We start from the raw sequence: 24,892 nt of genomic DNA on the forward strand, positions 1-24,892 counted from the left end.
AATTTGGTGTAAATGTACATTTTTCAATAATTAACATTTACAGGAATGAACAAAACCTCTACCACACTCAGAACGCTGCTCTTCTGTGAGTGCAATCTTTCCATTAGGAGATTTTTCTTTTCTTTGTTGCAGACATCAGCAGCCAACAACATTGCTCTCTTTACTCTTCTCATATATATTCATCCTTATGTATGCAATTACACTCAGAGCTTTACTGATGGATGTGAAGAAGAGAATTTCCATGCATGGATTACCGTGATCTGGCTTTAACATGATGTAGTTCTATATCATTCTAAAGCCAGATCACAATAATCCATGCATGGAAATAAGTCCTGGTGTAAGATATTCATCTTCCTGACCTGTTCATATACATTTAGTACTTATTGAAAACATGAATTGAAGCATCTGAATTTATTTCAACATAATTAGGCTACTGTGTGAACATTTCTGTAACTGAATGGCACTCTGCTAGGAAAAACAAACAAACAAACAAACAAACAAACAAACGGTATTATCTACCAGCCATTATTTGATGTGATTGACTTTTATAGCTAAACAGATGCAAGTGAAAAAAATCAAACATAGAAATTGTCAACATTTCCTTTAAGAAAATCTTTTCTTTTTGGTGTTGTGCAAAGAATAATGCATTCTACAGGCTAAAGATGCTTTTATTAAAGAAAGGTTTAGGCTATAATTCAAATCATCCTTACAGAGGGGAAAAAAGTAATTCAGTACAATTGCATCCACCCACATGCAGGTCAGTGCAATATGACTCTTCTGTGCAGAGTTGTTAGGATCACTATATAAGTATTTTGTGCTTAATAATGCAAACTTTTGTGTGCATTTTCACACTACCCTTGGCATCTGCTGATGACGCAAATGCATATCGGTCTTTAGTTCAGTTCAATACCTCTTGTTTCAAGTTTCTAGATACTGTCAATTGCATAATCTTTCACCATACAGCAAGCAATTTAATTACCAATATATATTTTGCCAGTTTTCATGTGGGGTGGCACCAGGCTTTCAGTGCTCACATATATAGAAGTCAATAATAGTCATGTACAGTTTCAAAGTGCAGTGCACAGACACAGTGATGTACAGAAACACCAGGACATCTTCTTGAGCTGCTTGTCAATATGCCTGTGTGCTGCATCTTACTTCCATCTAGTGGAGTGTTGTGTGCATTACAACAGCCCACATCTTTGGCAAGTGCAACAGGAAGTTCAGGTTGAAATGTCACCTGAGTATCTGGACAAACTGACAGCTAGAATGTCAAGAATCTGTAAAGCCGTCACTGCAGCACATGGAGGATTTTTTGATGAGAACATTTTGAATATTGTTTTCAAATTCTAATAGTAATTTTTCACATTATTAATGTCCTGACTATACATTGTGATCATTTTAATACAACTTTGGTGAATAAAAGTACCAATTTCTTTCCATAGAGCAAAATCTGTACATTATTCCAAACTTTTGGCTGCATGTGTGTGTGAGATATATATATATAATACATATACTAATTATTGCACATATATGTAAAAAAAAATAAAAAATAAAAAAAAATCAAGCAATTATGCCTAAATGCTAGAATTTAGTTTTCTAGACAATAATAAATTGTTGCCTACATTGTTTTACAAGCGTAAATACCTCTTATCTTACAAGCATGATTTAAAACGCAAATGCATGCAATTAGCTACATGTTTTATTTAATTAAAATAAAATTACATTTATGCAGTTATCAGAAGTAAAGGAACAAACCAGTATATTAATACATCATCCCAAAGGCGGAAATGTGGAATCTTGAAGATAGAAGGCACAGGTATACAAAACATATATTTTGTTGTACACAAATGCTTAACAAATACAATAAATGTAAGGCTTCATATGCAAATTCAGAAATTAAGGAATCTGTTAGCATATAGATTCTGGTCACAGTCAAAATGCTAGTTTAGTGAACTCACTCAATATGATAGACAACAGCTGAATGAGAAACACTGGAAGCTCTTGGATGTGAAGTCTAACGGTTAAAATGAACATGAATATAAAAAAATAAAAAAATAAAATCACAGAAAAAAAAAAACTTAGTTTGAGGACTAAAACGATTCAAATTAGTCATATCCAAATAAACACAAGATATTCATTAAAATAATAGTTTATCTACTGTTGCATAATGGTGGATTATAGTAGGGTAAGGGCATTTTTAATGCATAGATCTTTGTTTCCACAACAGACACAGTGCAGACTGTGCTGTAGGCAACATGTTACTTACATCGTATACAATCCTAGTTTGTGCCAAGTACAGTATTACCTGAAATTCTGCAAATAGGTATTACTTGTTCCTTAAAGAACTGCATTATGTCAAAGTATGCACAAACAGAAAATATTCCCTCAAATTTCCATCGTTTCCAAAACATTTATGTCAAAAGACATCTGTCGGTCAAAAAGACTGTCTTGAGAAAGTACATTAATTAAATCGCAGCTCAATAATTTCACTGCAATATAAAAACTATTTTGAATTTGATTGATTTAACAGCTGACTGCCAACTCAGCTGGAAAATAGTCAAATTATTTTATAACCTTAAAATGAGCAAAATTGGCAAGCACAATGAAAACACATTTGGGTATCTATACATCCAGTGTTTAAACAGTAATTTTCAATAGCATTATAAACATAGGTAACAAAAGTAATTCTTCATTAAGGCATTTCTACAGAGTGTACCTCAGATAATTACTTCAGCATAAAACCTTAATCCTTCATAAATAAAACACCCAATTCAAGTACAAAGTGCTTATAGTCTAACTGTCCAGCATATTGCCAGCAACAGTAAGAGGATTTGTCTTTGCGCTTTATTTGAACTTGAGCCCTAATAGAGATAAGGCTGCATCAGCAATAATGCAAGTGTTCTGATAGACACTAGGCAGCAGTCATGATCAGAACACAAATCACTTGAGGCAAAAGGGAAGTCTTTATATACAACCTTGAGACACTTATATAAATAATGCATGTAGGAAAGCATCTATTGACCTTAATGGACAGATCGCTGTGCTGCCAGTAACCCTACTACACATTAGGTACTCAAGGAAAGAAAAGAAAAACTATTATGAGATGCGAGTTACGTTTGGAATAAAATTAAACTATATTTAGACAAATTCCGCAGCATTATAGTGTTATGCTCAGGGTGTAGTCAATTGAAATGCTAGGATCAAGCCCTAACACTTGGACTGAAGTGAAAGCAGGATGCTGGGTTTCTCTTCCATGACACGAACCAGCAGGTTATCAATGTAATTCTCCAGCTCGTGGATCCTGGCGTCTTTCTTGGAGAGTTCAGCCTGTTGCTTCCCCACCAGTGTGATCAGTTCCTCCTGTGTGAGCTGGATGTATGGACCACTTTCTCCGTTCTGAATACACAGTTATTAAGGATGAGAGAGAAAAAAAAAAAAAAATATCAGTCCATTCACACAATAAGCATTCACTAGATAAGGGTTCCCCCAACATCAAAAGTTGTGGTTGCCAGAGCTCTATTAGTGGTCAGTCTACTTGATTTTAAAAATGGTAAATGGTCTGCACTTATATAGCACCTTTTTTAACCTTAGCAGTTACCAAGTGGGGAGGTGATTGCCATGATCAAAGGTTTGTTGTGAAATCCTAAAAGATGTGTCCAAAAAACACGATGATAATCCTTTCACATGTGGAGAGAAAATCTAAAAGGTCAGTAATACAGATACACCCTATTAAATATTTTGAATAATCATATCAACATTCTAATCTACAATCTGCATCTCAATCTTAACTGCAGGCTATTATGTCTCGCATTAAATAGAATTGAACTTATAATGATGCAAAACACCAACATGTTAATATTGCGTAGCTTGACTTTAATCGATTGCCATCTATATTTATTTTAGTGCCATAGGCTAATTTATGAATAATACATTTGCGGATGAAGACACTCAGCAAATGCAAATAGAGGAACATTTAAAATCTTAAATTCAAACGCTAGTATTTCTAACAGTAAACTCTGCATTAGACATACAGTTTTGACAGTCTTATCTAGTTGATTAAAAAAAAAACGTGTTTTTTCGTTCACAGAATTTTAGGGCAAGGTTAAAAGAATTGCAATAATATAAAATAATAGGTAATAATTAGGCAATAATAAATAGGCCTAATAATGTGGTAATTTATTAATTAGATTTAATTGAATGTTTTGTTTTTGTTCTGGTAATTTATAATTACATTATATCATTACAAACACAGATGTTTTAGTGAAAATAAAAAAACTTTCGTTCACACAGGACAATTTCTTGCTTTCCATCTGGGCTATTTTTAAAGTGCCTAATGTATGAACACATGCATCAGTCAGATGACTCGTTAAAAAGGTCCACTGAGAAAAAGGTTTGGAACCACTGTAATAGATTACATTGACTCTTTTTGAAAATTACTGTACCTTTGACTTCTCAGCCATTTCTTTGATGGTCTTCATATCTTTCCCCACAGCAAGAGAATTGAGCGTTTGACATTTCTAAGCTCATAGGTTTCACTGGGTGAGGCCTGAGAAAGCAGAGACACACATATTACTAGAATGAACATAAAAGCTAGGCTTTATATATGTCTTATAACTTTTTTGTTTGCATCAACCAGGAGGATGTGCTTTTAAAAGGATTAAAAATAAAAACTACACAAACGATGTAAGATGTATTCACGGTCCATCAATTCATTATTCTGTCAATTAGATGGTATGTTACAAGTGGCGTAATACTACTAGTACTACATCTCATAGAAATGCAATACTGTGCACAGTATGCACATTTAGTGTCGAGTTGACCAACTAAATTTGCCAAAATCTGCAGAATACTACCAGAGGACATTGTGTGGGATACTGTATTCCACAATACAACAATGCACTCAACCAATTTGAGAGTGATAAACCAGAGGCAGTATCAAATCAAATCAAATCAAATGAACCACAATTTTAAAATCTTGCAGAAATAGGCTAGTATCTTTGAGGCTCTGTATTTGATTGGAAAGCTGAAGTTATGTCTTTATAATAAAATATATACGTTTACATTGTATGTTTCTGAAATGACAACTCAATGCCTTGTGCTGATGTAAACATGCAAAATAGAGCAAGAGGAGTATGTAGCAAATGAATGTAGCATATTACTACAGGTTTTAGAAAATTTTGTTGCATACTACATAACGTGCAGTATGCACTTCTGCTAACAAACCATTTCAAACTTACACAATGTATATGTAAAGGGATTAATGGAAAGCTGGAGGCAAGAACCGGCTTGATAATATAAATAATATATAATGAAGGACTGAACTAAAAAGACAAACACACACAGCTTCCAGTAAATCTCTCTCTCTGTCGCACTGCCATCTCTGGTCGGCCTTTATCCCTCTCGGAGGTTTGATTAGCCTGATTAGGGGCCGGGTGTGCAGCATCACGACCCGGCCCCGGCCTCTGCCCTCTGCCCTGCCACAGTATAGTTTGCAAAATAAAATAATTTAAGCAAAACTGAAAAAAACTTTTAAGCACCTTTGTACAGTATTATGTTAAAGCATAGAATGTACGAAAATAGCATACACAACATGGCCTTTGAAATACCCACAAATCATGCCCCATCACTCAAGCAGTTTCTCAGATCATGCCAAGATATGAGCACTCTACTCAAATATATAGCCTTAAAAGCACCAGTTTCATTGAAAATATATTGTGTCGTTTTTTGGATCCTGTTGCATAAGATAATGCAATTAATATGTACAGTTGTTGATATTGTCAAAAAAAATCTGTCCATTTGTTTATCTAACAATTGATCTATCCAATATGATCCACTAGAACACACAAATCCAATTGAACAAATGCACAAAACCCTGTATTGTTTGTGATATTGAGCTAACTGCTTAATATCACAAAGACAACATTAATATCCTAAAAATCAACCATAAAATTCCACACATTCATAAATATGTTTAGCAGCAATCAGAAGCAAAATCCCAAGCTCATGATCCCAACCATCAAGATCCTACAAAGTAGCAGGCACCCAACAACCGATTGAAATAAATGCCACAGAAACATCCTACTAAATCTAGCAGGATCCAGATATCGATTGATGTAGTTTCAGGCTAAATAGCAGATGTTGATTTGAAAGCTGAAGAGTTTAGCACAACAGGCGATAACAAATTGTTAGGGGAGTTCAAGGAGTTGTTAGTAGGGGATTGGGAGCACTATTCTCACCTTCGTGGATTTGAGACTGCACTTCCACTACCACCCTGCAGCCTAACAGGCTGAGCCTCTGATGGTGAGACCCAAGCACGCAGAGCCGTCTTGCCCAAAGAAGAGCCACCCATCAGGGGCTCAGATGTTACTATAGTGGGTTCAGTTCTGCTTGGTGGAGCAAAACTAGTTACAGTCAGCTCCACATCATCAGCATCCTGTGAAGACTGAGAAACTGATTTACCCAGGCTACTTTTTTCTGTAAGAGCTTTCCCAGAACTTGTGTTTGGGTGAGATGAGTTTTTCTTTTTAAGAGAAAAATTTCTTTGGAATGTGGCTCTGGCTTGATCAGTGAAGCTGGGTGATTTTCTGGGTTCTTGTTTTGGTGGTGTGCTGTTCTCAGAAATTTGTGCGAATGGATCAGTTTTCACTGTGTTTGCAAATAGTTTATCTTTGTCATCAAAATGGTTTGATGTCTGATCTTTATAATTTTCATTATTCCTTGGCTCCCCAGTAAATGGGTCATCTTTCATGCTCTGGTGTGGTAAAGTCCAGGGGTCATTAAATATTAGGTTATCATTTGGGAATGGATCAAGACCACTCATCCCCTTCTCAGGGTCATTGGTAAATCCCACAAGTCTTTCGTCTGGCATATTGGTTTTGGAGTGGTCTGCTTTATCTAACTCCTCCAAAGAAAAACTCTCCCACTGGTCAGGACCATTCTTTGTGGATGCACTTATTATGGTACCATACTGTGGCTTTTTAACCTGGTTGTTTTCCAAATTCAGGGGATGATTTGTAACCAGCTTGTCCGGTTGGACTTGTTTGACTGGATCCTTGTTTAATGTGCGTTGTCTGGGTTTGACCGAAGGCATTTCTTTAGCCACAACTTCAGAATTTGACTCCTTATCAGCCTTTGAATTTAGATTAGGTACAGCTCTGGCAGCTGGTGCTGGCCCCTCATTTGACAGGGATGGTTGATGGGTAACAACATCCATCTTCCTTTCAGCTTCTTGAGGCACATGTCGATTTTGACCAGTTGGAGATGGGATGTTTTCCATGTTTTTGGAAGCAGGGCGGCCACGCTTATTAACAGTAGAATATATAAGCTCATTGATGGGACTATACTGGACATTACCTTCAATCAGTGGCTTTGGAATGACTGGAGCAGTTGCTTTGGGTGGGATAAGTGCTTCTTTGTGCCTCAAGGTGGCAGGGGGAGGTGTCTCACATTTCTTTTGGTGCTGGTTACGGCTGTCTGTGGTTATATCCTTTAAAACCACAGATTTATTTTGCATAGACTGTTCAGGCCCATCAACATTAATTTCCTCGGAAAGATCCCAGTTTCTCTGGTTTACCTCTGCAATAACATGTTCCCAACGTGTTTGACTCATCACCCCATGCCTTTTCTTGAGGTAGAGGGTTTCATAGTCTGGGAGAGGAAAAGAAGGCCTGTGACTATCTTTGGAGTTCTGGGTTTGCACTTGTCCACCGTTATCTGGATGGTGGCCCCCAGTTCCGGGCGAGCCCCTAGGATAATCAGGGGGTAGGGGAGCCCTTCGTTTCTTTTCAATTTTGGGAACAGACCCAACTCCTGAGAGGTTTTCCATGCTGTTTCTAGACTCACTGTACATTCGCTGAGGTTTCCCAGGTGCCAGAGAAGAATGAAGATCAGAGAACATACCCATAGACTCAAACAGGTCACTAGGAAGGGATGGGGAATGTGGAGAATTGTGGATAGTGCTGTGGGTGTCTATAGAGTATGAGGGAGATTGGGAATGGCTATTATCTGTTTCGGGCAGCACACTCAGGGACAATCTGCCAAAAACAGAGTAAAAACAAAATTGTCAGATTTCATCTATAGCAACTCTTATAGCTCTGCCAGGCAACTAAAAACATACGAAACAACAATCTGACAATTTGTTAAATCCTTTAATTACATATTAAGTATTTCAACGCTATATTCACACTACGAACAAACAACTGAACATACAATTACTTATTTATCATGCAACAAACATGATCACAAAGAGTTATACATCAAAAAGTATTATAAAACATGCTAAAACTAGTCAGTATTTCTTTAAATTTAATTTAATTTGTATTTATATAGATATTATAAACACAAGTGCGTCTGTGAAAATCTGATAGATTAACTAATTAATTTAAGTAAATCTAGCTGGTTACATGTTATGTTAAGAGTAAATCTAATCAGTCAAAAAAACTAACTAGCTATTGCTGACTTGATTTAGTACTGTGTAATGGAAAAACTTGTAAAATGTAAAACACTGATTATTCTTTAAATTCTCAATATTCAAGTCCTTTTAACATAAACCCAAGTAAAACAGGAAAAAAGCAACCCTGCACATTCAAACCTAAAAAAAACACAACTTATCCATATTCTTGTCTACTCACCATACTAGTTTATCACCACAAAACAGAAGTTTGGAAAATCCTAAAGCTTCCAGTTTTGAAAATATAATAATTTAAACTTTTGTGCTCAGATCTCAGGTAAGATCACAAGCTTACATCATCTTTCCACAACTAGTTTTACTCCATACCAGAAGATCAACACATGACCATCCAGTCCACATTCCCACCACCACTAGCCAATCATACAGCTTCTGGCAAACAGGTCAAGTAAGTTACAGACAAATAAGTAATCAAGTCAAGATGCAAATCGCTCAGTTAGGTAAAGCTCGTGTTCAGCACACTTCTAAAAGAAATTGAACATAAGAACCACTGGATGGCACAAGTAAGGTCAAGCATACATAAATGTTACATACATACATACATAATATATATTTTTTTAATATTTAACAATGTCAAAGTTAGTGGATCAGCCCACATTCATGTTCAATTGTTTTCAGTCTAGAGTATTAGAGAGGATGAAAAAAGCTATAATGGTTCAAATGGTTTTAACTCAAGAATGAAAGAAAGAGCATTTTATCTCTATACTAATTCACGAACCATAGGAGGTATCTATTGTTGTTGACAAAGTGGACAAAATTATGTCCAGACTAAACGTTTCAGAAAAGAGAACACATCTTACAATTTCACCCAAAGGTATGAAACTCAAGTTATACCTAAACCCCCCACATCTACTGGAGAGCGAATAATCTCATTTACAGAAAAAAACCCTCACAACCATTTCACATTACAATGGGATATATTGGTGGTGAGTAAAATATAATACAGACTTGTGTATCACATGGTCATTTAATGAAATGTGAGGCTTTTCCAGTCTGATATTTAAAGTAATGTTCTGTATGATTTTAAATATTCTATCAAATAATGTGTAAACTGGTGATAAACTGTGCAATCTGAAGCTAATTTAACAAATTAGAGAAACTGAAAAAAACAAGGATGGGGACAAGCCAAAAAGGCATCCTTAAAAAGAATGAGAAAGAAAACATCTAAAAATAAAGTCCTTAGAATTTTGTAGATGTGTTTAATGTCTAAAATTGGCACTAGTTATTTACAGTATTGCTAAAGTATGTTTTCCACAAGAGACAAAAATATCACCTGTTTTGTCTAAGCAGAAATCTCAAGAGTGTGAAACCACTTTCAGTAACAACCTCAATAGCTAATGTTGCAATTATCAGGCCATTTCACTCAAATCACTTGTGCTCTCATACTTACCGTCTTGACACTTAAGTGTACACAATTTATTTCAGATCTTTAAATATTAACCATCTATGTAAATCCAAGAGAGTGCTATGCCTAGATAAGGATTTCCCCTTTAAGCATGTTATTCACAGTAGAGCAGAAAGAGAAGTGGGCAGATTAGAGTTACAGCCTGGAGTTTTCGAAGCATTCAAGTGGTAGATTTATCTACAATGCTAATGGCATTAGAAAGGCAGCTCGATTTACCATTCACCATGCTCCCTTAGCATGAGACAAGCTACACATAATACAGCCAGAACCATAATACACTCGCATCTTTGCAAAGTTTATGCAGCTAGCGCTTTCAATCTCTCTCGTAGGCTAATCAGCCAGCCATTACTAGTTTGAAGGTTGATGCAATCTTGTCTATGGCGTTGTGGCATGCTAATACAGTATTTTCAGGAGAACAGCTTTTGCACAACTGCTGAAATTGTTGTGCTTTGAAATATTAAATAAAAATCTAAAAATAAAAAAAGCTAAAAAACGGTTGCCACTTTTATCGGAGTTGCTTGACCATTTTTTTTTGTCATTTGAAACTTTTGGAAAGAATGTGGCAAAGTTTGCAATCAACAAACCTGGAACAACTTAATAACTGTGCAGCTCTAGAAAATTTAAAACTTGGGACGTTTGTAAACAATCAGAATCCAGAATTCAACAATTCCATGATAAAAAAGTAATTTAAAATGTTTTTGAAAAATCATTAATATTATTAACTGAACCAGGACATTAAAATATTTCATTAATATTCCTTGGACTTATGCTTAAAAGTGAAAAAAGCAGCACGTTATTGCATTTAACATTAAGCATAAGGCAGAGAAACAGCAAATTCATATTCTTAGGATAGTTCAAACATGTAGCCCTCCACATTATTGTATCCCTTCTGAAAGCTTTCACTCACAATAAGGTAACAAATCCCTGAATCAAGACACACCCCAACCATGGTGCAAATAATGATAGATACTAATCGGACCCTGTTCAAATAGTGTCAGATACTATTTGCACCCATATTTAAATTAGTGGTCAGCCAGAGGCCGATAAATGGGCCAATATTGAAAAGGTTTTAATAATCGGCCGATACATTTTCCCATTTGGCCGATTTGTTTCTTGAGGGCACTGAGCATCTCTTGAAGTGACTGAGACATGTAAACATCCAGTCAAGGTTCATTTTGTTGTTACATGTCATTGAGTTACTACAATAATACAAGTGGGCAACACTGTCATTTTAACGGTCTGCATATTAGAGCCGCTGCAGACGTGTTTGAGCTCATAATGTTGAAGTGCTCGTCTGTTTCATTCTCCCTGTCTCACCTAAAAAGTTCCCTTTAACTTTGAACTGTCTTGTCTAATGATAAAAAGGCAAATATCAATAAAACTAATATCATATACCATCTGCAAATATGTGCATATCTCGTTTAAACAGATGTAATAAACCAACCTCACACAACTTCAGATGCAGCATTCTGTGGAGCGCTCATATATCTTCATCTGAAGTGCGTTTTCTAACAGTCTCTCTTCAACAGTTCCCTTTAACTTTTCTAATCATAAAAGGGAAATATCAATAAAACTTCTACTATATACCATCTGCAAATATGCAGATATCTCATTTAAAAAGATGCAATTCACAAACTTCATGAAAATCCAGCATTTTCTTCCTGTCGAACACTCATCAAATATCTTACTCTGAAGCACCTATTCCATCAGCCAGAATAAAAAAACTTCAGGATCAGGATCAAAAGTTCCTCTGATTCACAAATCATAACGGTCACTCCGTGACAATCCTATCCATTTCAATCATCAGATGATTGATGCTTGTGCTGGATTCACACGAGTGCGTGAATGCAACTTCAAAGCAAAAGCGATTTGCGTGTGCTATAAATAAATGTCTTACTCACTATGCACTGTACGTGCAATTTTTTTTATTTGGTATTTTTTGAGAAAATGTGATTGCTAACGTGGACATGCCATCTGTGGTTGCTGGGCTACTGCGTGTACTGTTATTTCTCCTCTTCCTAATATATTAACAATTTCTTCATGAGCAAATAAATTACTAAAATGTGCTAACTAAACAGAAATCAGAACTACTATATACCATTTAAATACAATAATATTTTTTTAGATTCTGTTTACAAAGTTAAAGTTTAGTATGAAGTTTAGTAAATATAGTGCTTAATAAGAGTTTATTCTTTTTATGTTATTTACTATATTAAATTGTGTAATATATATCAGCCACCCAGCTCTCTGGATATTGGCATCGGCCATTAAAAAAAAGCCATATCGGTCGATCGCTAATTTAAATACTAACATACAGTATATGGGCATCACTGCACTGTTTATTTAGAGTCACACAGACACACTACATTAATACCTACCCTAATCTTACCTTATAAAAACTACACTTGGTTTTACTACAGTAAACATAGTTTCAGTTTGGTATTTTGTTGTAAATGTAGAGTAACCGCAAAATTAACCATGGCTACTTTATTACCACAATTTTACTGTAGTAACACCATAGCTAATTGCATTAAAACTATAGTTTCAGCCAAAATAAACATAAGTTACAAAAACTTTACCAAGCCTATAGTAATACAGTGATCCAATCAATACAAGCAATGCAAAGCCGCAGGAACAAGTGAGATCGACATGCCCCACCTTTCACTGTGATGAATTCAACATTTACATTATTTTATATATATTTGAAGTAGTATTAAAGGAAATATTAAGAGTGGAACATAAGGTGTAATTGAACCGGGGTCGCATGGACAACGGTATACAGTACATTCACACCTTTACACCCCCTGCCACCGCAGTAACATTCATGTTTGTCATATATTTATATGGTGTAACCAGACTATCGGGGTGAAAAGAGCTGCACTATGTGGCAGATGCTGTTTACACTGGGGTGCAAATAGTCACTCCATATATTTATTCAAGTGAGATGATATATGAGCACTCACCTCGGCTTGACTGCAGATACTTTTGCTGTGCGAATGGGTGGTGTCGGGTTGAGGGGAATCTGCACGCCCCTCCGTGGGTCGACGGATATTTCTTCTAAGGCTGAAGATTCCGGGGTGAGTGGAATATCTTCAAAGGGATTTGTAGAGGAAGACACATCCAGATGTCTGGTTTCATTCATAGCTTGAGGGCTTGCTTCCTCCTTCCTCTCCTCTTTCTTCTTTCCAATGCCGAAGAGAGAGGAGAGCCTTTCCGTAACTCTGCTCTCCTCCTGGTGCCGTTGCTCCCCAGTTCTCTGTGCCTCCTGCTCACGCCGCTTTTTCTGCTGCTCCTCTTCTTCTTTGCGCTTCTTGTCTTGCTCCTCCAGTCTCCTTTTCTCCTCCACTTGTTTTTTCTCTCGTTCTTGCTGCCTCCTCCTGTCCTGCTCTTCCTGTTGGTCGAGCATCTCTTGAAGGCTTCTTCTTTCTGGTTTCTTAGTATTCTCCTTAGATTCTAGGTGAGTATTGTCCTCTAGAGGGCGCTGTGGAGCTTTGTCTTTCACCTCAGGCTTATATGAGGGCACACTCAGACCTTTAAATGAGTCCATGGAGACATTGGATGTGTTCCGTTGATGGTATTTATGGACATCTTCTACTGAACCCTTTCCTAAGCTGTTCAGACTGAGTTCAGAGCCGAAACCAGGTTTAGGTTCTTGGTCCTCTGCATAAACATGGTTCCCGTTGATACAGAGGTTATTCTGCTCTTGAACGCTCTGCTTAGAGCGGCTCAGAAGAGAAAAGGGACCTAGAGATACTTTGCTATCTGTGCTGCTGGTGCGCTTGTGTCCCAGAATTTTAAACTTCTTAATCACTGCGAAAGTAAATATTAGTATTATTAATATTAAAACTGAATTTTGTCAAGTAACACTTCCCAATAAGGTTCCATTCTTTAACATTAGTTAATGTATTAAGTAACATGAACTAACAATGAACAATACGTTAGTTTCCAAAAATACAGCAGTATAATATATTATAAATAATAATTTCCAGTATTTAAATTCCTTTTACAATGTGTCCCTGTATAACCTTTGAGCTTACCATCAGGCGATTCCACATTAAGGCCTGACGATCTGCTGCTGCTTAGCGAACCATTTTTTTCAGGCAGGGTGCCCAGTGTGGACATGGACTGAGATACATTCCTCTGGAGGTTTGTCTTCGGCCCAAACAAGGTTTTCATTTTTGATTTCTTCTTTGGAGAATCTGTAACATCAATGTCTTCCCCTTCACTGTCGGATGCCACTGAAGAGGGCACAACTGCAGAATCCGAGAAGCCATCTTTCTTCTTACCGCGGATCTTATCTTTGAGCTTGGAGATGCCAGACCGAGGTTTGTCTGCCATGGAGAGGTCAAACATGCTGGCCGTCATGTTATTCCGCATAAATTGGATGTCCAAGAGAACTTCACCTCTGTCTTTTTCTTGTTTACCATTCTTATCCACCAGCTTGTACCAGCTGAGAGAAGAAAAAACGGTTTTCGTTAGATTGCATGACAATTGTGTCGCTTCTCCAATATTTAAAGGAATAGTTAAAAGTGGACATTTAAATCACCATAATGTCACTCCAAAGCCATATGACTTACTTCTGTGAAATACAAAAGAAAAAACTGTTTAAAAACACTGCTTTCTTGCCTTTTTTGGCGATCGAAGTGTTCCTCATAAGAAAGTCATACAAGTTGGAGTAAGGCTGTCAATTTACAATTTGATAAGACAAATTTAAAATGAACATTCCAATTTTGGATGAGTGCCAAGCAATGATGATGACTTACATTCAAAAATACAATGAATAAAACAGAACGAGGGTGTCTCGAGATCCGTTTTAAAAAGGAAACTTCATTTTAAATTGTCACTGCATCAAAAAAAAAAACAATGCATCGTTACTGCACGAGATGCAGAAAAAAAAACTGCGAGACATGGTGCAACAGTTAAAGAGGTCCATCTAGTGCATGCTTACATAGAAAAAGATGCACTCATTCAGAATGAATGGCCCCCAGTGCTGGAGGTATTTTACAGTTGTGTCTTGACTATGCCTTGTTCACTTATCAGCATCTTACTGCAGAAGCATTAGCTACGTACATGCAGAGGCTGACTGGCCATAGGGAGAACTCTTCCCAGTCTGCCTCTGCATACATACACCTTTATTTTATGAAAAACCACTGTGGTACCACTGGTATTATGAAACTTAAGTCTCATGTGATGTATTCGCATTGCCAGGTTACAGACATTATCTCACGTTCACAAAACGCACCATTGTGAGTAAAGAAACAGATAAATACAGATCTAATCCAAAACCAGCAAATCTTCTGTACAGCATCCCTCCTCCTTTGTAAACAGCACTGTTCTTCCTGTGTCACACGTGCCTCAGTTCTCACATGCCAATGAGATTACGTCACACACACATACCGCTGTTGACTGGAAGCAATAATTTACAGTTTAAAATATTTTTAAATTATTGATCTTTTTTGCGCCAAAAGCAATAGTTTCACTTTAGAAGACATTCATTTAACAGCTGGAGTCGTATGGATGACGTTTACGCTGTTCATTTTGGAGCTTCAAAAGTCGTACTTGCATTTTAAGGACCTACTGAGTTAAGATAATTTTCTTCAAATGTGTTCTGGGGAAGAAAGAAAGTCAAACACATCTGGGTTATCATGAGGATGAGTAAATAATGAGAGAATATTAATTTTTGGGTGAATTATCCCTTTAATATAATTTGGACTGGCTACATTTTTGACATTATCATTATATGCACATTTGTTAATTGCCAGATACAGAATGGGCTTTGCAATAAATAAACACGGTGCTGATTTGTTTAAAATTTGGTGCAACCTCTTGTGGATGTAGGACACTACGTTGATTTAAAAATCCGATGTCTTGACTATTTTTCTCTCAACTTGAAATAACATCTTTAAACTTTAAATATAATTGAATTTTGGAAATATTTCAGTGAGAAATTCAAATGTACTTTCTCAGCCCTGTTGACAGCCCTAGTTTGGGGAGACATTTGGGTGAGTAAATAATTACAGAATTAAATTACTATTTGCAGTTCCATTTAGTGATGCAAGTGCCGTAGAAATTACTTAATCTTTAAAGCTTATGGGGTGTTTGTACCCAAGCAAAAGTGGTACTAATCCTTCTCTGGAGCACGGCTTCCTTTTCAAAACTAGATGTAATTAAAATGTTGCTTTACCAAAGTTAAGAGTAGTGTGAAAAGCCTTCTAGTGTGAAATAATATGTGAAATGGAATTATAGTAGTATCTGGGTCATCAAAATATGGTCTATAAGGAGGCACAGATCTAAAAATGGGATTGATAATCGCATGAGCCATATTTATTGTTTAAAATGGTAGAGGGTTCAAACTGAATAAAAAGAAATCAGGTTATGTGACAGAAATGTCTTTGTTTTGCCAGCATTATCCCCTTATTTCTGCTCAGCAATAAGCATATATTCATCAGAGCAGGAATGTAGAAGAGTCCAGTTTCTGTAAGGATAAAAAACAAGCTATTATCCGCCCATGCTGTTGTCACAATAGACTTTCCAACACACAGGGATCATAGAAAGTCTACAGGCACACTTACACACAGCGGCTACCACAGCCAAATCTGATTGAATGTGGCATGTGCACAGAGGGAAAGGCTGCTCCAACATTCCAAGCAAATAGGATCAAAATGCCATCCTCAATACTTTTGGAAGAATTACAGAAGTGCCAAGGACATCATGTTCCCTACCTTAGTTTGTTGAACAAATATGCAGTGTTACAGACTGCAATGTTATTTTAAGCCACACTTAAAAAGTGTGAATGTCTTTGCAATGGATTACAAAATGTAACAATTCTTTTTAATTTTTAACCCATATTGAAAACCATTAAAAATTACAAAATTATTTAGTGTACAATGGCACCCCACATCAAAAATACTGTACGTGTTATTATTATTATATATATGTGAAAGGTCACAACTGGTTCTTCCTATATGTTGAATTTACCCATTAAGACAATGGAAGGGACCAGCGATGTGCACAGGGGAGTGGCTCAGTGAACCAAGCCACTGCCCCTTTGCCTTCCTGGGCTGAGATGCCCCTCTGGAGATAGAAATTTTATCTTCAAATATTCACTTTGCAGGCACTTTGTCTTCACAGTGTCAACGTGATTAAGACATGATGAAGAGTAAAATACTCTCTGCGTATCAGTTTCTCAGTTTGAGCCTTTGCCCCTCAAAATGTCTGTGCATGACCCTGGAAGGGACAATTTGTTTAAATTGGTATTTCCCTTAAACGGTTATATACAAAAACACATAATCTTTTTTGATGGTCTTGACATCGTCACAATGTTTGGTTCCAGTATTAAAAACTATGCTGTATTTATGACCTAATCTTGTACTGGGTGAAAAATGACCCTAAGACAATAGGAGGGTTAAGGGTCAATTTTGATTGCACATTGTCTTAAATGTTATTAAAAAACAATATCCTGAAGTTCAAAAGGTTCCTGTTTGATAAGATGATTGGATGCCTCTATGCTTTGTTCAAATTTACTGTAGCTTGGCACAAACCTTCAGATTCAGAATGGAAACGTTAGTGATCTTGCTTGCTAGGAAACTAAAATCTGGAGTTTTTAAGCTGAGAAAGACTAACGGGAAATGGTGCCTATCAGGAACCACAGCTCAAGGAATGTCCTTCATGGTGATGTCATGTTAGAAATTAGATAAGGAAGGTTCTTTCAAGATGATTCCAGTCCTAGTTTCGGCCCCAAAAGATTAGCTTGCGCTTTAAAATTTGTTTGGAAAAAAGACAACATGAACAACAACAGACACATGACAAACTAGGCGAGTGCAGAACATTCCAGCTGAAAAAAAAAAAAACTGATGGCTAATTCCCTTTAATAGGTAAAATAAATTTTAATAGTCACTTTCACATATAAAAATATCTTCCATACATACTGTACAATACGGTTCAAAAGTCCACATGTAAGAATGCTTCTATTTTGCATGTTTCTATTTATTTGTTTATAGCTTTCCTGCATAACAATTTTAATAAAAATGTCACTGATAATCAATGTTATCCAATAGTTGAAAGCCATGTCACAAATTTGCTTATTTGATTAGTGATGTAGAAATAGTGCAGTTTTTATTTTTTTTATTTTATTTGAATTTTACAAGGTAACATTTCTTTGTTTTCCATTTTTCCAAAACCTCCCAGGTTTAAATTAGATTCTGCATCAGCTCTTAGGAATCGATCCATCTGGTCATGTCTAAAAGTTCTCGTATATTTCGAGGCAGCAAGCCAGAGCTGTGAGAACATGCAAACAAAACTTGATGGATGATTTCATGTCAAAATCCTACACATTCCTCACTGCTAAGCGAACATCCTCCTAACAAGGAAATGTAGTGGTTTATCTCCACACAGGGAAAAGTAAACTCTCACGAAAAGTCCCCAAAGATAAAGCATTGCTCCTCTTAATTTGACCTTAACTGCAATGACTAATGATCATTAGGACCAATGTGCAATAATACACAGGAATAAACGCTTGTCAAATCAACCAGAAATGTACACAAAATTACAAGCAATCAATCTGCAAAGAGATTTTGTCTGACTCTGAGTTCTTTATATGATGTTCAGTTCTGTTTTCTGTTCTGAAGCATCAGCATTATTCCACTAATGCAGACAGAACAGCATAATAAATAATTATGCAATATAAGCATTAAAACCATTGTCATGACATTGTCAGCTTGTCTCATTTTCTGTCATCTGTGTACACGAATCAACAATCATGTGATTCATTGTTTTTTTAAAACTTCACTAAAATAAAATAAAAACATAACATGAATACTAGAACTATAAAATATAGTAAAATAAATTTGACTGATGTGTTCTGTGGAGCATATGAATAAACAGGGACCATGGGATTTAATCGATACCCTTCATTTAACAAGGTACACAGAACGATATTGAAAGAGAAACACTAATCCAAGGCCACCAGCAACTCAAAGACTGAAACATAAACAAGTGCAGGAAGTTTTATCTGCTCTTTTATTTGAGGGATAACATTTCATGAAGAGCTTATGAGGTGTCATAGGACATATGATGTTGGGAAAGTTGTCCTACTTACTTTAAAAAGCAGAGTAAAATCATTAGGAAACTGATCACTTAATGTTAATTTCACTAAGGAGTTTCCTTTACCTCTTTATCATAACACTGTGATTCACTTAAGAATATATTGACCTTAAAGGACCAGAGCTGCTAACTTAACTATTATAGACAAGACTTTTCTTAAGAAAATGTGAGTGGTGCTTGCCCAACACCAGTTGCACACTTGCAATTGAGTCCGGAGTAGTTTTTTAGCATGCTGGTTGTATGCAGTTGCTGGGGTGTTATAGGTGGTTGCTAGGCATTAATAAGCTGTCTTTATACACTATAAAAAATGTCAGTAATTTTAACAGTAAAAGGATGTAAAAATGCTGTATGGAGTAAAACAATTTTTTATTATTATTATTATTATTATTGGTTAAAAGAGTAACTAACAGACAATACATGTAATTTTAAGGTAAAAGATTGTAAAAAAAAACAAAAAAAACAAAAAAAAAAACATTATATTTTATGGGAATAGTTATGTTTCATCTTATTTTTAATATCAGTTATATACATTAGGGTGTTCTGTGTTCAATTTTATGTGGTGTAATTGATGTTCATTGCATTATTTTAGTGTCAGATTTTGTTTTTGTCTCTGCATGTGTATTAATTATTGCTCCTGGAATGGCCACTCTTGATGAACTTTAAAGAGTTAGTTCACCCAATAATGAACATTCTCTCATCATTTACTCACCCTCATGCTATGTCAGATGTGCATGACTTTCTTTCATCTGCTGAACACAAACAAAGTTTATCTATGAATAAGAATAGCTCTGTAGGTCTATACAATGCAAGTGAATGGGTGCCAACATTTTGAAGCTGCTAAATAAAATCCATAGCTTCTGAAGCGATGTGATAGGTGTGGTTGGGAAACAGATCAATATTTAAGTCCTTTTTCCTTCACTTTCTCCTGGGCAGGGAGGGGAATATGATAATTTGTTTTTTTTTTTATAAATATTGATCTGTTTCTCACCCACACCTATCATACAGTGTCTGTACACATGGATTTAACCACTGGAGTCATATGGATTACTTTTATGCTGATTTTATGTGAATTTGGAAGCTACAAAGTTCTCGTCACCATTCACTTTATGTATTTTATGGGCCTACAGATCTGAAATGTTCTTCTACAGATCTTAATTTTTGTTCTGCAGAAGAAAGAATGTCATACACATCTGGGATGCCAAAAGTAAATCATGAGAGAATTTTCCTTTTTGGGCGAACTATCCCTTGCCTTTTGTAGCTACTTACAACTTTTGTAGTGATTTTAAAGCATTTGATTTTCCAGAAGATTTTCCATCGGTCAAAGTAATCTATGGGCTAATTTTGCCTGCTTTATTGTCCAGCAGATATAAGCATTTTAGAAATATACAGTAATTTTGAAAAGTAAATGGCACACCTCTCCTCAACAAGCCACACAATTTGATCAATCATACTATAATCATATAATCAAATACATTCCTACGTTTAAACCTAAGGATTCGTTTTTTTCCAAATCCCTAGCCACATGTATGAGCAATAGTAATAGCAATGTTTACCTTGGCAAGCTCCACTAAAAATTAGCAAGTAATAAACTACAAGATTGTATCCCTGAAAGGCCAGCTTTAGACTGAGTGTTCTTGCAATCCGAGAACTTTAAACTGCTTTAGTTGAAAAACTATCTAGTTAATGACTTTAAAGTAAGCTTTACAGGCATATATGAAATGAAAGTTGCAAAGTCAGTAGTCTGACATGAAGCAAATTTTATAGTCATTATTCTTTCAAACATTCTCAGTTATCCTGTACAAGTGTCAATGAACAGTTGACCTAGTCCTCAATGTCAAAAGCTGCAACATTACCCAAAAGTAGGACAGTGACATTACACCAGCACGCTCCAAGAGGCAAAATTCAATCCCTTGTGTGTCAACACATATGAGAGAGAGAGAGAGAGAGAGAGAGAGAGAGAGAGAGAGAGAGAAACTCGAACATTAGAAGATACTTCATGTTCTGATAGATAACAATAAGTACACAGTATGCCAGCGAGATTATCAGATGATCTGAGATTACAGCGACACAACCAATGATGTCATTCAACTACTTAGGCCAGATCCTCCAGAAAAACAAAGCTGTATTGAATGGCAAACAGTTTGAGGTTCATCCAAAACAAATGAAAACTGTCATCATTTACTCACCTTCATGTTGTTTCAAACATATATGACTTTCTTCAGTGGAACACAAAAAAGGAGATAGTTAGAATTAAATCCTCATTCATCTTCATTGTATGGAAGAAAATGACAATGAATGGTGACTGAGGCTAACAATCTGCTTAACATAATACATTTGTGTCCAACTGAACAATGACATTTGAATAAGAGTTTGTCATGAAGGTCAGTAAATGAAGACAGAACTTTCATTTTGGGGTGAACTATCACTTTAAGTACTGACGTTCATTGATCGTTTTAATTCCCATTATATAACATGAAAGCGGGTACATGCAGAATGCTTTAAATGGAACCCTACATGGATACATCCAAACAGTCACATCAATACAAATATGAAAATTACATTTAGTCTCAGGTACAGTGGAACACACCCACTTTAAATGGTGAAAATGTGAACTGGGGCAAACCCAAGGCAAAAAGATCGGTGTCACACAGCCTTTTCTCTTTCTAAGAAGGAAGAGCTCATGGAAAAATCAGCAAGCTGACCAAATACAGAAGGCAAATAAAGAGAAACTCTTGTGCCCTCTGTATTTGTATAATGAACAGCACTCTTTTATATTTGCAATTTTGTTATATTTGTATACTATTATTCTTTGCATTATATATTATTACTCTGGACTTTAAAAATAAGTTATTGCAGATGTGATGAGGTTTTTAATACAGCTGCTGAGAGAGTGGCAGTAAATTTGCCATCCTCTCTCTTCTGATGGTCGTGATGGTCGTGTAGTGGTCTAAATGTACATAATTGGTAATCTGTTAATCAGAAGGTTGGTGGTTCAATCCCCACAGCCACGACCATTGTGTCCTTGAGCAAGACACTTAACTCCAGGTTGTTCCGGGGGGGATTGTCCCTGTAATAAGGGCTCTGTAAGTCGCTTTGGATAAAAGCATCTGCCAAATGCATAAATGTAAATGTAATCCAGCACTCACAATTTTTTTTCTTTATTTAGATAGTTTGGGAAAAGCAACTGTGGCATTTGTTTCTTGATGTTGTAGCAAATGGGTGAGCAAAATTTTTATTTGTAATGGTCTCCCATTCACATCAATTCACCACTATCAAAGTTTATTTTGTGAATGACAAGTTGGAATTGTGTAAACATGTGGAGCATTCTAAAGGGAGAAGCCCTTTAGAATGCCCTTTAGAATTTGGTCCTAGAAAAATCACTTGCCATTATATCAAACACAGTTGAAAGCTATTTGGTTCATTAAATTAAGCTTAACATTGTCTTTGAGTTGCCACAGTATAATAGACTGGCATGTCTTAAGGTCAATATTAAGTCAAAAATGTCAAAAAGAAGAAACTGCTTTCTCTAGAAACTAGTCAGTCAATCATTGTTTTGAGGAATGAAGGCCAAAAAACTTTTACATTTCATACAAAGGTGTACACTACAGTCTTCAAAGACAAAGGTCAACTGCTCTAACAAGGACAGAAAGAGATATGGAAGTCCAGATGTACAACTAAACAAGAGGATAAAAGTCTCTAGTTTGAGAAATAGACACCTATTTCTCTAGACATCAGTCTCTAGTTTGAGAAATAGACGCCTATTTCTCTAGACATCAGTCTCTAGTTTGAGAAATAGACGTCTCACATGTCCTCAGCTGACAGCTTCATTGAATTCTACCCGCTCAACACCAGTTTCATGTACAACAGTGAAGAGAAGACTCAGAGGTGCAGCCTTATGGGACGAATTGCAAAGAAAAAGCCACTTTTGAAACAGAAATTCAAAAAGAAAAAAGGTAAAAGTGGGCAAAGAAACACAGACATTGGACAACAGATAATTGGAAAAGAGCGTTATGGATCTTAACCCCATTGAGCTTTTGTGGGATCAGCTAGACCTTAAGGTTTGTGCGAAGTGCCCGACAAGACAGCCACATCTTTGGCAAGTGCTACAGGAAGTGTGGAGTGAAATGTCACCTGAGTATCTGGACAAACTGACAGCAAGAATGCCAAGAATCTGCAAAGCTGTCATTGCTGCACATGGAGGATTTTTTTATTAGAACTCTTTGATTGAAGTTTAGATATATTATATTGTATCGCCAGTTACCTTTTGATTCCCACATCGAAGTGATTAAAGATGATCGCATAACAATTATGAGGACACAAACATGAGGGATCCATCCTCAAGGGCCGCAAAGTGTACCATTACATGACTAATATTATATTACATGGGTACTATACTGAGGTCTGCTCATTCAAAAACAGGGACCAAAATATTGCAATATTCTACTAATCTGTAAAATACTCAAATCAGTTTAAAACTTCTTTGAGGGAAAATTAGGGTGTTTCATTTTGTTTAATACCATGTTTGATGGGAAAACTGCGATTATAACAGTTCTATAGTTTAGTAAAACAGGACTTTTACACTGACCGCGGCCATTTATTTTCCCTCCGTTTACAGAGAAAGACCTGTGATATATTTCATGGCGCCTTTTTGAATGATTTTTTCAGGGAATTTGGGCATTTTTTTTTCCTTGACAAAACGCTTACAGCACCTTTACGTTTGTATTTTTTTGTTCGTTTTTTTATTTATTGTTTATTCCTTTAATGAAAAGGCCAACTCAAACCACTGCAAAAGACACTTATATTCCCACATATGACATAATTCCACTCACTCTGTCTTTTTGCGCGATCTGTTGTCATGTAGGTCCACAAGGTTGATGACAGCCTGCCCCAAAAACTTGTCCAGCCCCACCAGTGCTCGGTGCATGGTGATGATGTACAGCGTACATCGCTCTGCATTCCCCTGATGAAACCGCGGCAGATCGAACGTCGCTTCCTCCTTCCACTCGGGAGCGACGCATTTCTCCACCACCGACGTGGAAAACTTGTCCTTACCCACCTGCATGATGGCATAGGCGTCGTTCGTGCCATTTTTGCCCTTGATGCGCAGGTGTCGCGCTTGGAGCACCGTTACCTGTGCACTGGTGGGGTACCATTGCTGGTCACCCAAAGACATTCTCCGCACTGTTTGAATAAGTCCAGGATAAACCTTGAAGAAAAGTTGCGTTTCTTCGTCTGATCACCGTTTGATGTTGGTTTGACTCTCCGATGTCGCTTGCTGCTCTTTGTATTGTTCCTCCTGATGAGCGTGTAAATGTTTGGGAGGTCTTATAAGCCCCGCCCCAAGCATGACGTATACTGTGTATCCAGCGCTCAGGTGATACAGGTATCAAATAGAAATGGTTCACCAGAAAATGAAAATTCTCTCATTATTTGCTCCTCATGCCAGATGTGTATGACTTTCTTTCTTCTGCAGAACACAAACGCGTATTTTTAGAAGAATATTTCAGCTCTGTAGGTCCATACAATGGAACTGAATGGTGGCCTGAACTTTGAAGCTCCAAAAAGCACATAAAGGCAGCATAAAAGTAATCCATGCGACTCCAGTGGTTAAATCAATTTCTTCAAAAATAAGACAAGGTCAGCACTCTGAAAATGTATCTAGAAAATATTATTGTATTATTTTATTAGCTGCAGGGGATTTAAAAAACAACCAAAAAAAAAGTTTAAAAAAAAGTAATCCTCAGCTGCTAATAAAATACATTTTTCTAGAGAAATTTTAGAGCATTGGTCTTATTTTTGCGATAGTTCCTTGGTCTAGGCACATGAATTTGCTGGGAGAGCACAGTGAATATGTTTGTTTAAATCAATTTCTTCAGAATTTATATGCTAGGCATGGGTGAGAAACACGCCTAGCA

The 24,892-nt window shown here is 36.5% G+C and overlaps 1 protein-coding gene across 1 annotated transcript; it reads right to left on the reverse strand.

Annotated features, from left to right (window-relative positions):
• Positions 1-660: 660 nt before the first annotated feature.
• On the reverse strand, positions 661-24,254 carry LOC127630444 (rab11 family-interacting protein 1-like). The gene is made up of 6 exons (XM_052107965.1): positions 23,807-24,254; positions 13,913-14,325; positions 12,839-13,685; positions 6,240-8,036; positions 4,446-4,549; positions 661-3,399 (listed from the first exon to the last, which is right to left on the reverse strand). The coding sequence occupies exons 1-5, from the start codon at positions 24,148-24,150 to the stop codon at positions 4,456-4,458; spliced, it is 3,495 nt and encodes a 1,164-aa protein (XP_051963925.1). The 5' UTR covers positions 24,151-24,254; the 3' UTR covers positions 661-3,399; positions 4,446-4,455.
• Between the last annotated feature and the right edge of the window lie 638 nt (positions 24,255-24,892).

This window comes from Xyrauchen texanus, chromosome 37 (genome assembly GCF_025860055.1).
Source record: "Xyrauchen texanus isolate HMW12.3.18 chromosome 37, RBS_HiC_50CHRs, whole genome shotgun sequence".
NCBI lineage: Eukaryota > Metazoa > Chordata > Actinopteri > Cypriniformes > Catostomidae > Xyrauchen > Xyrauchen texanus.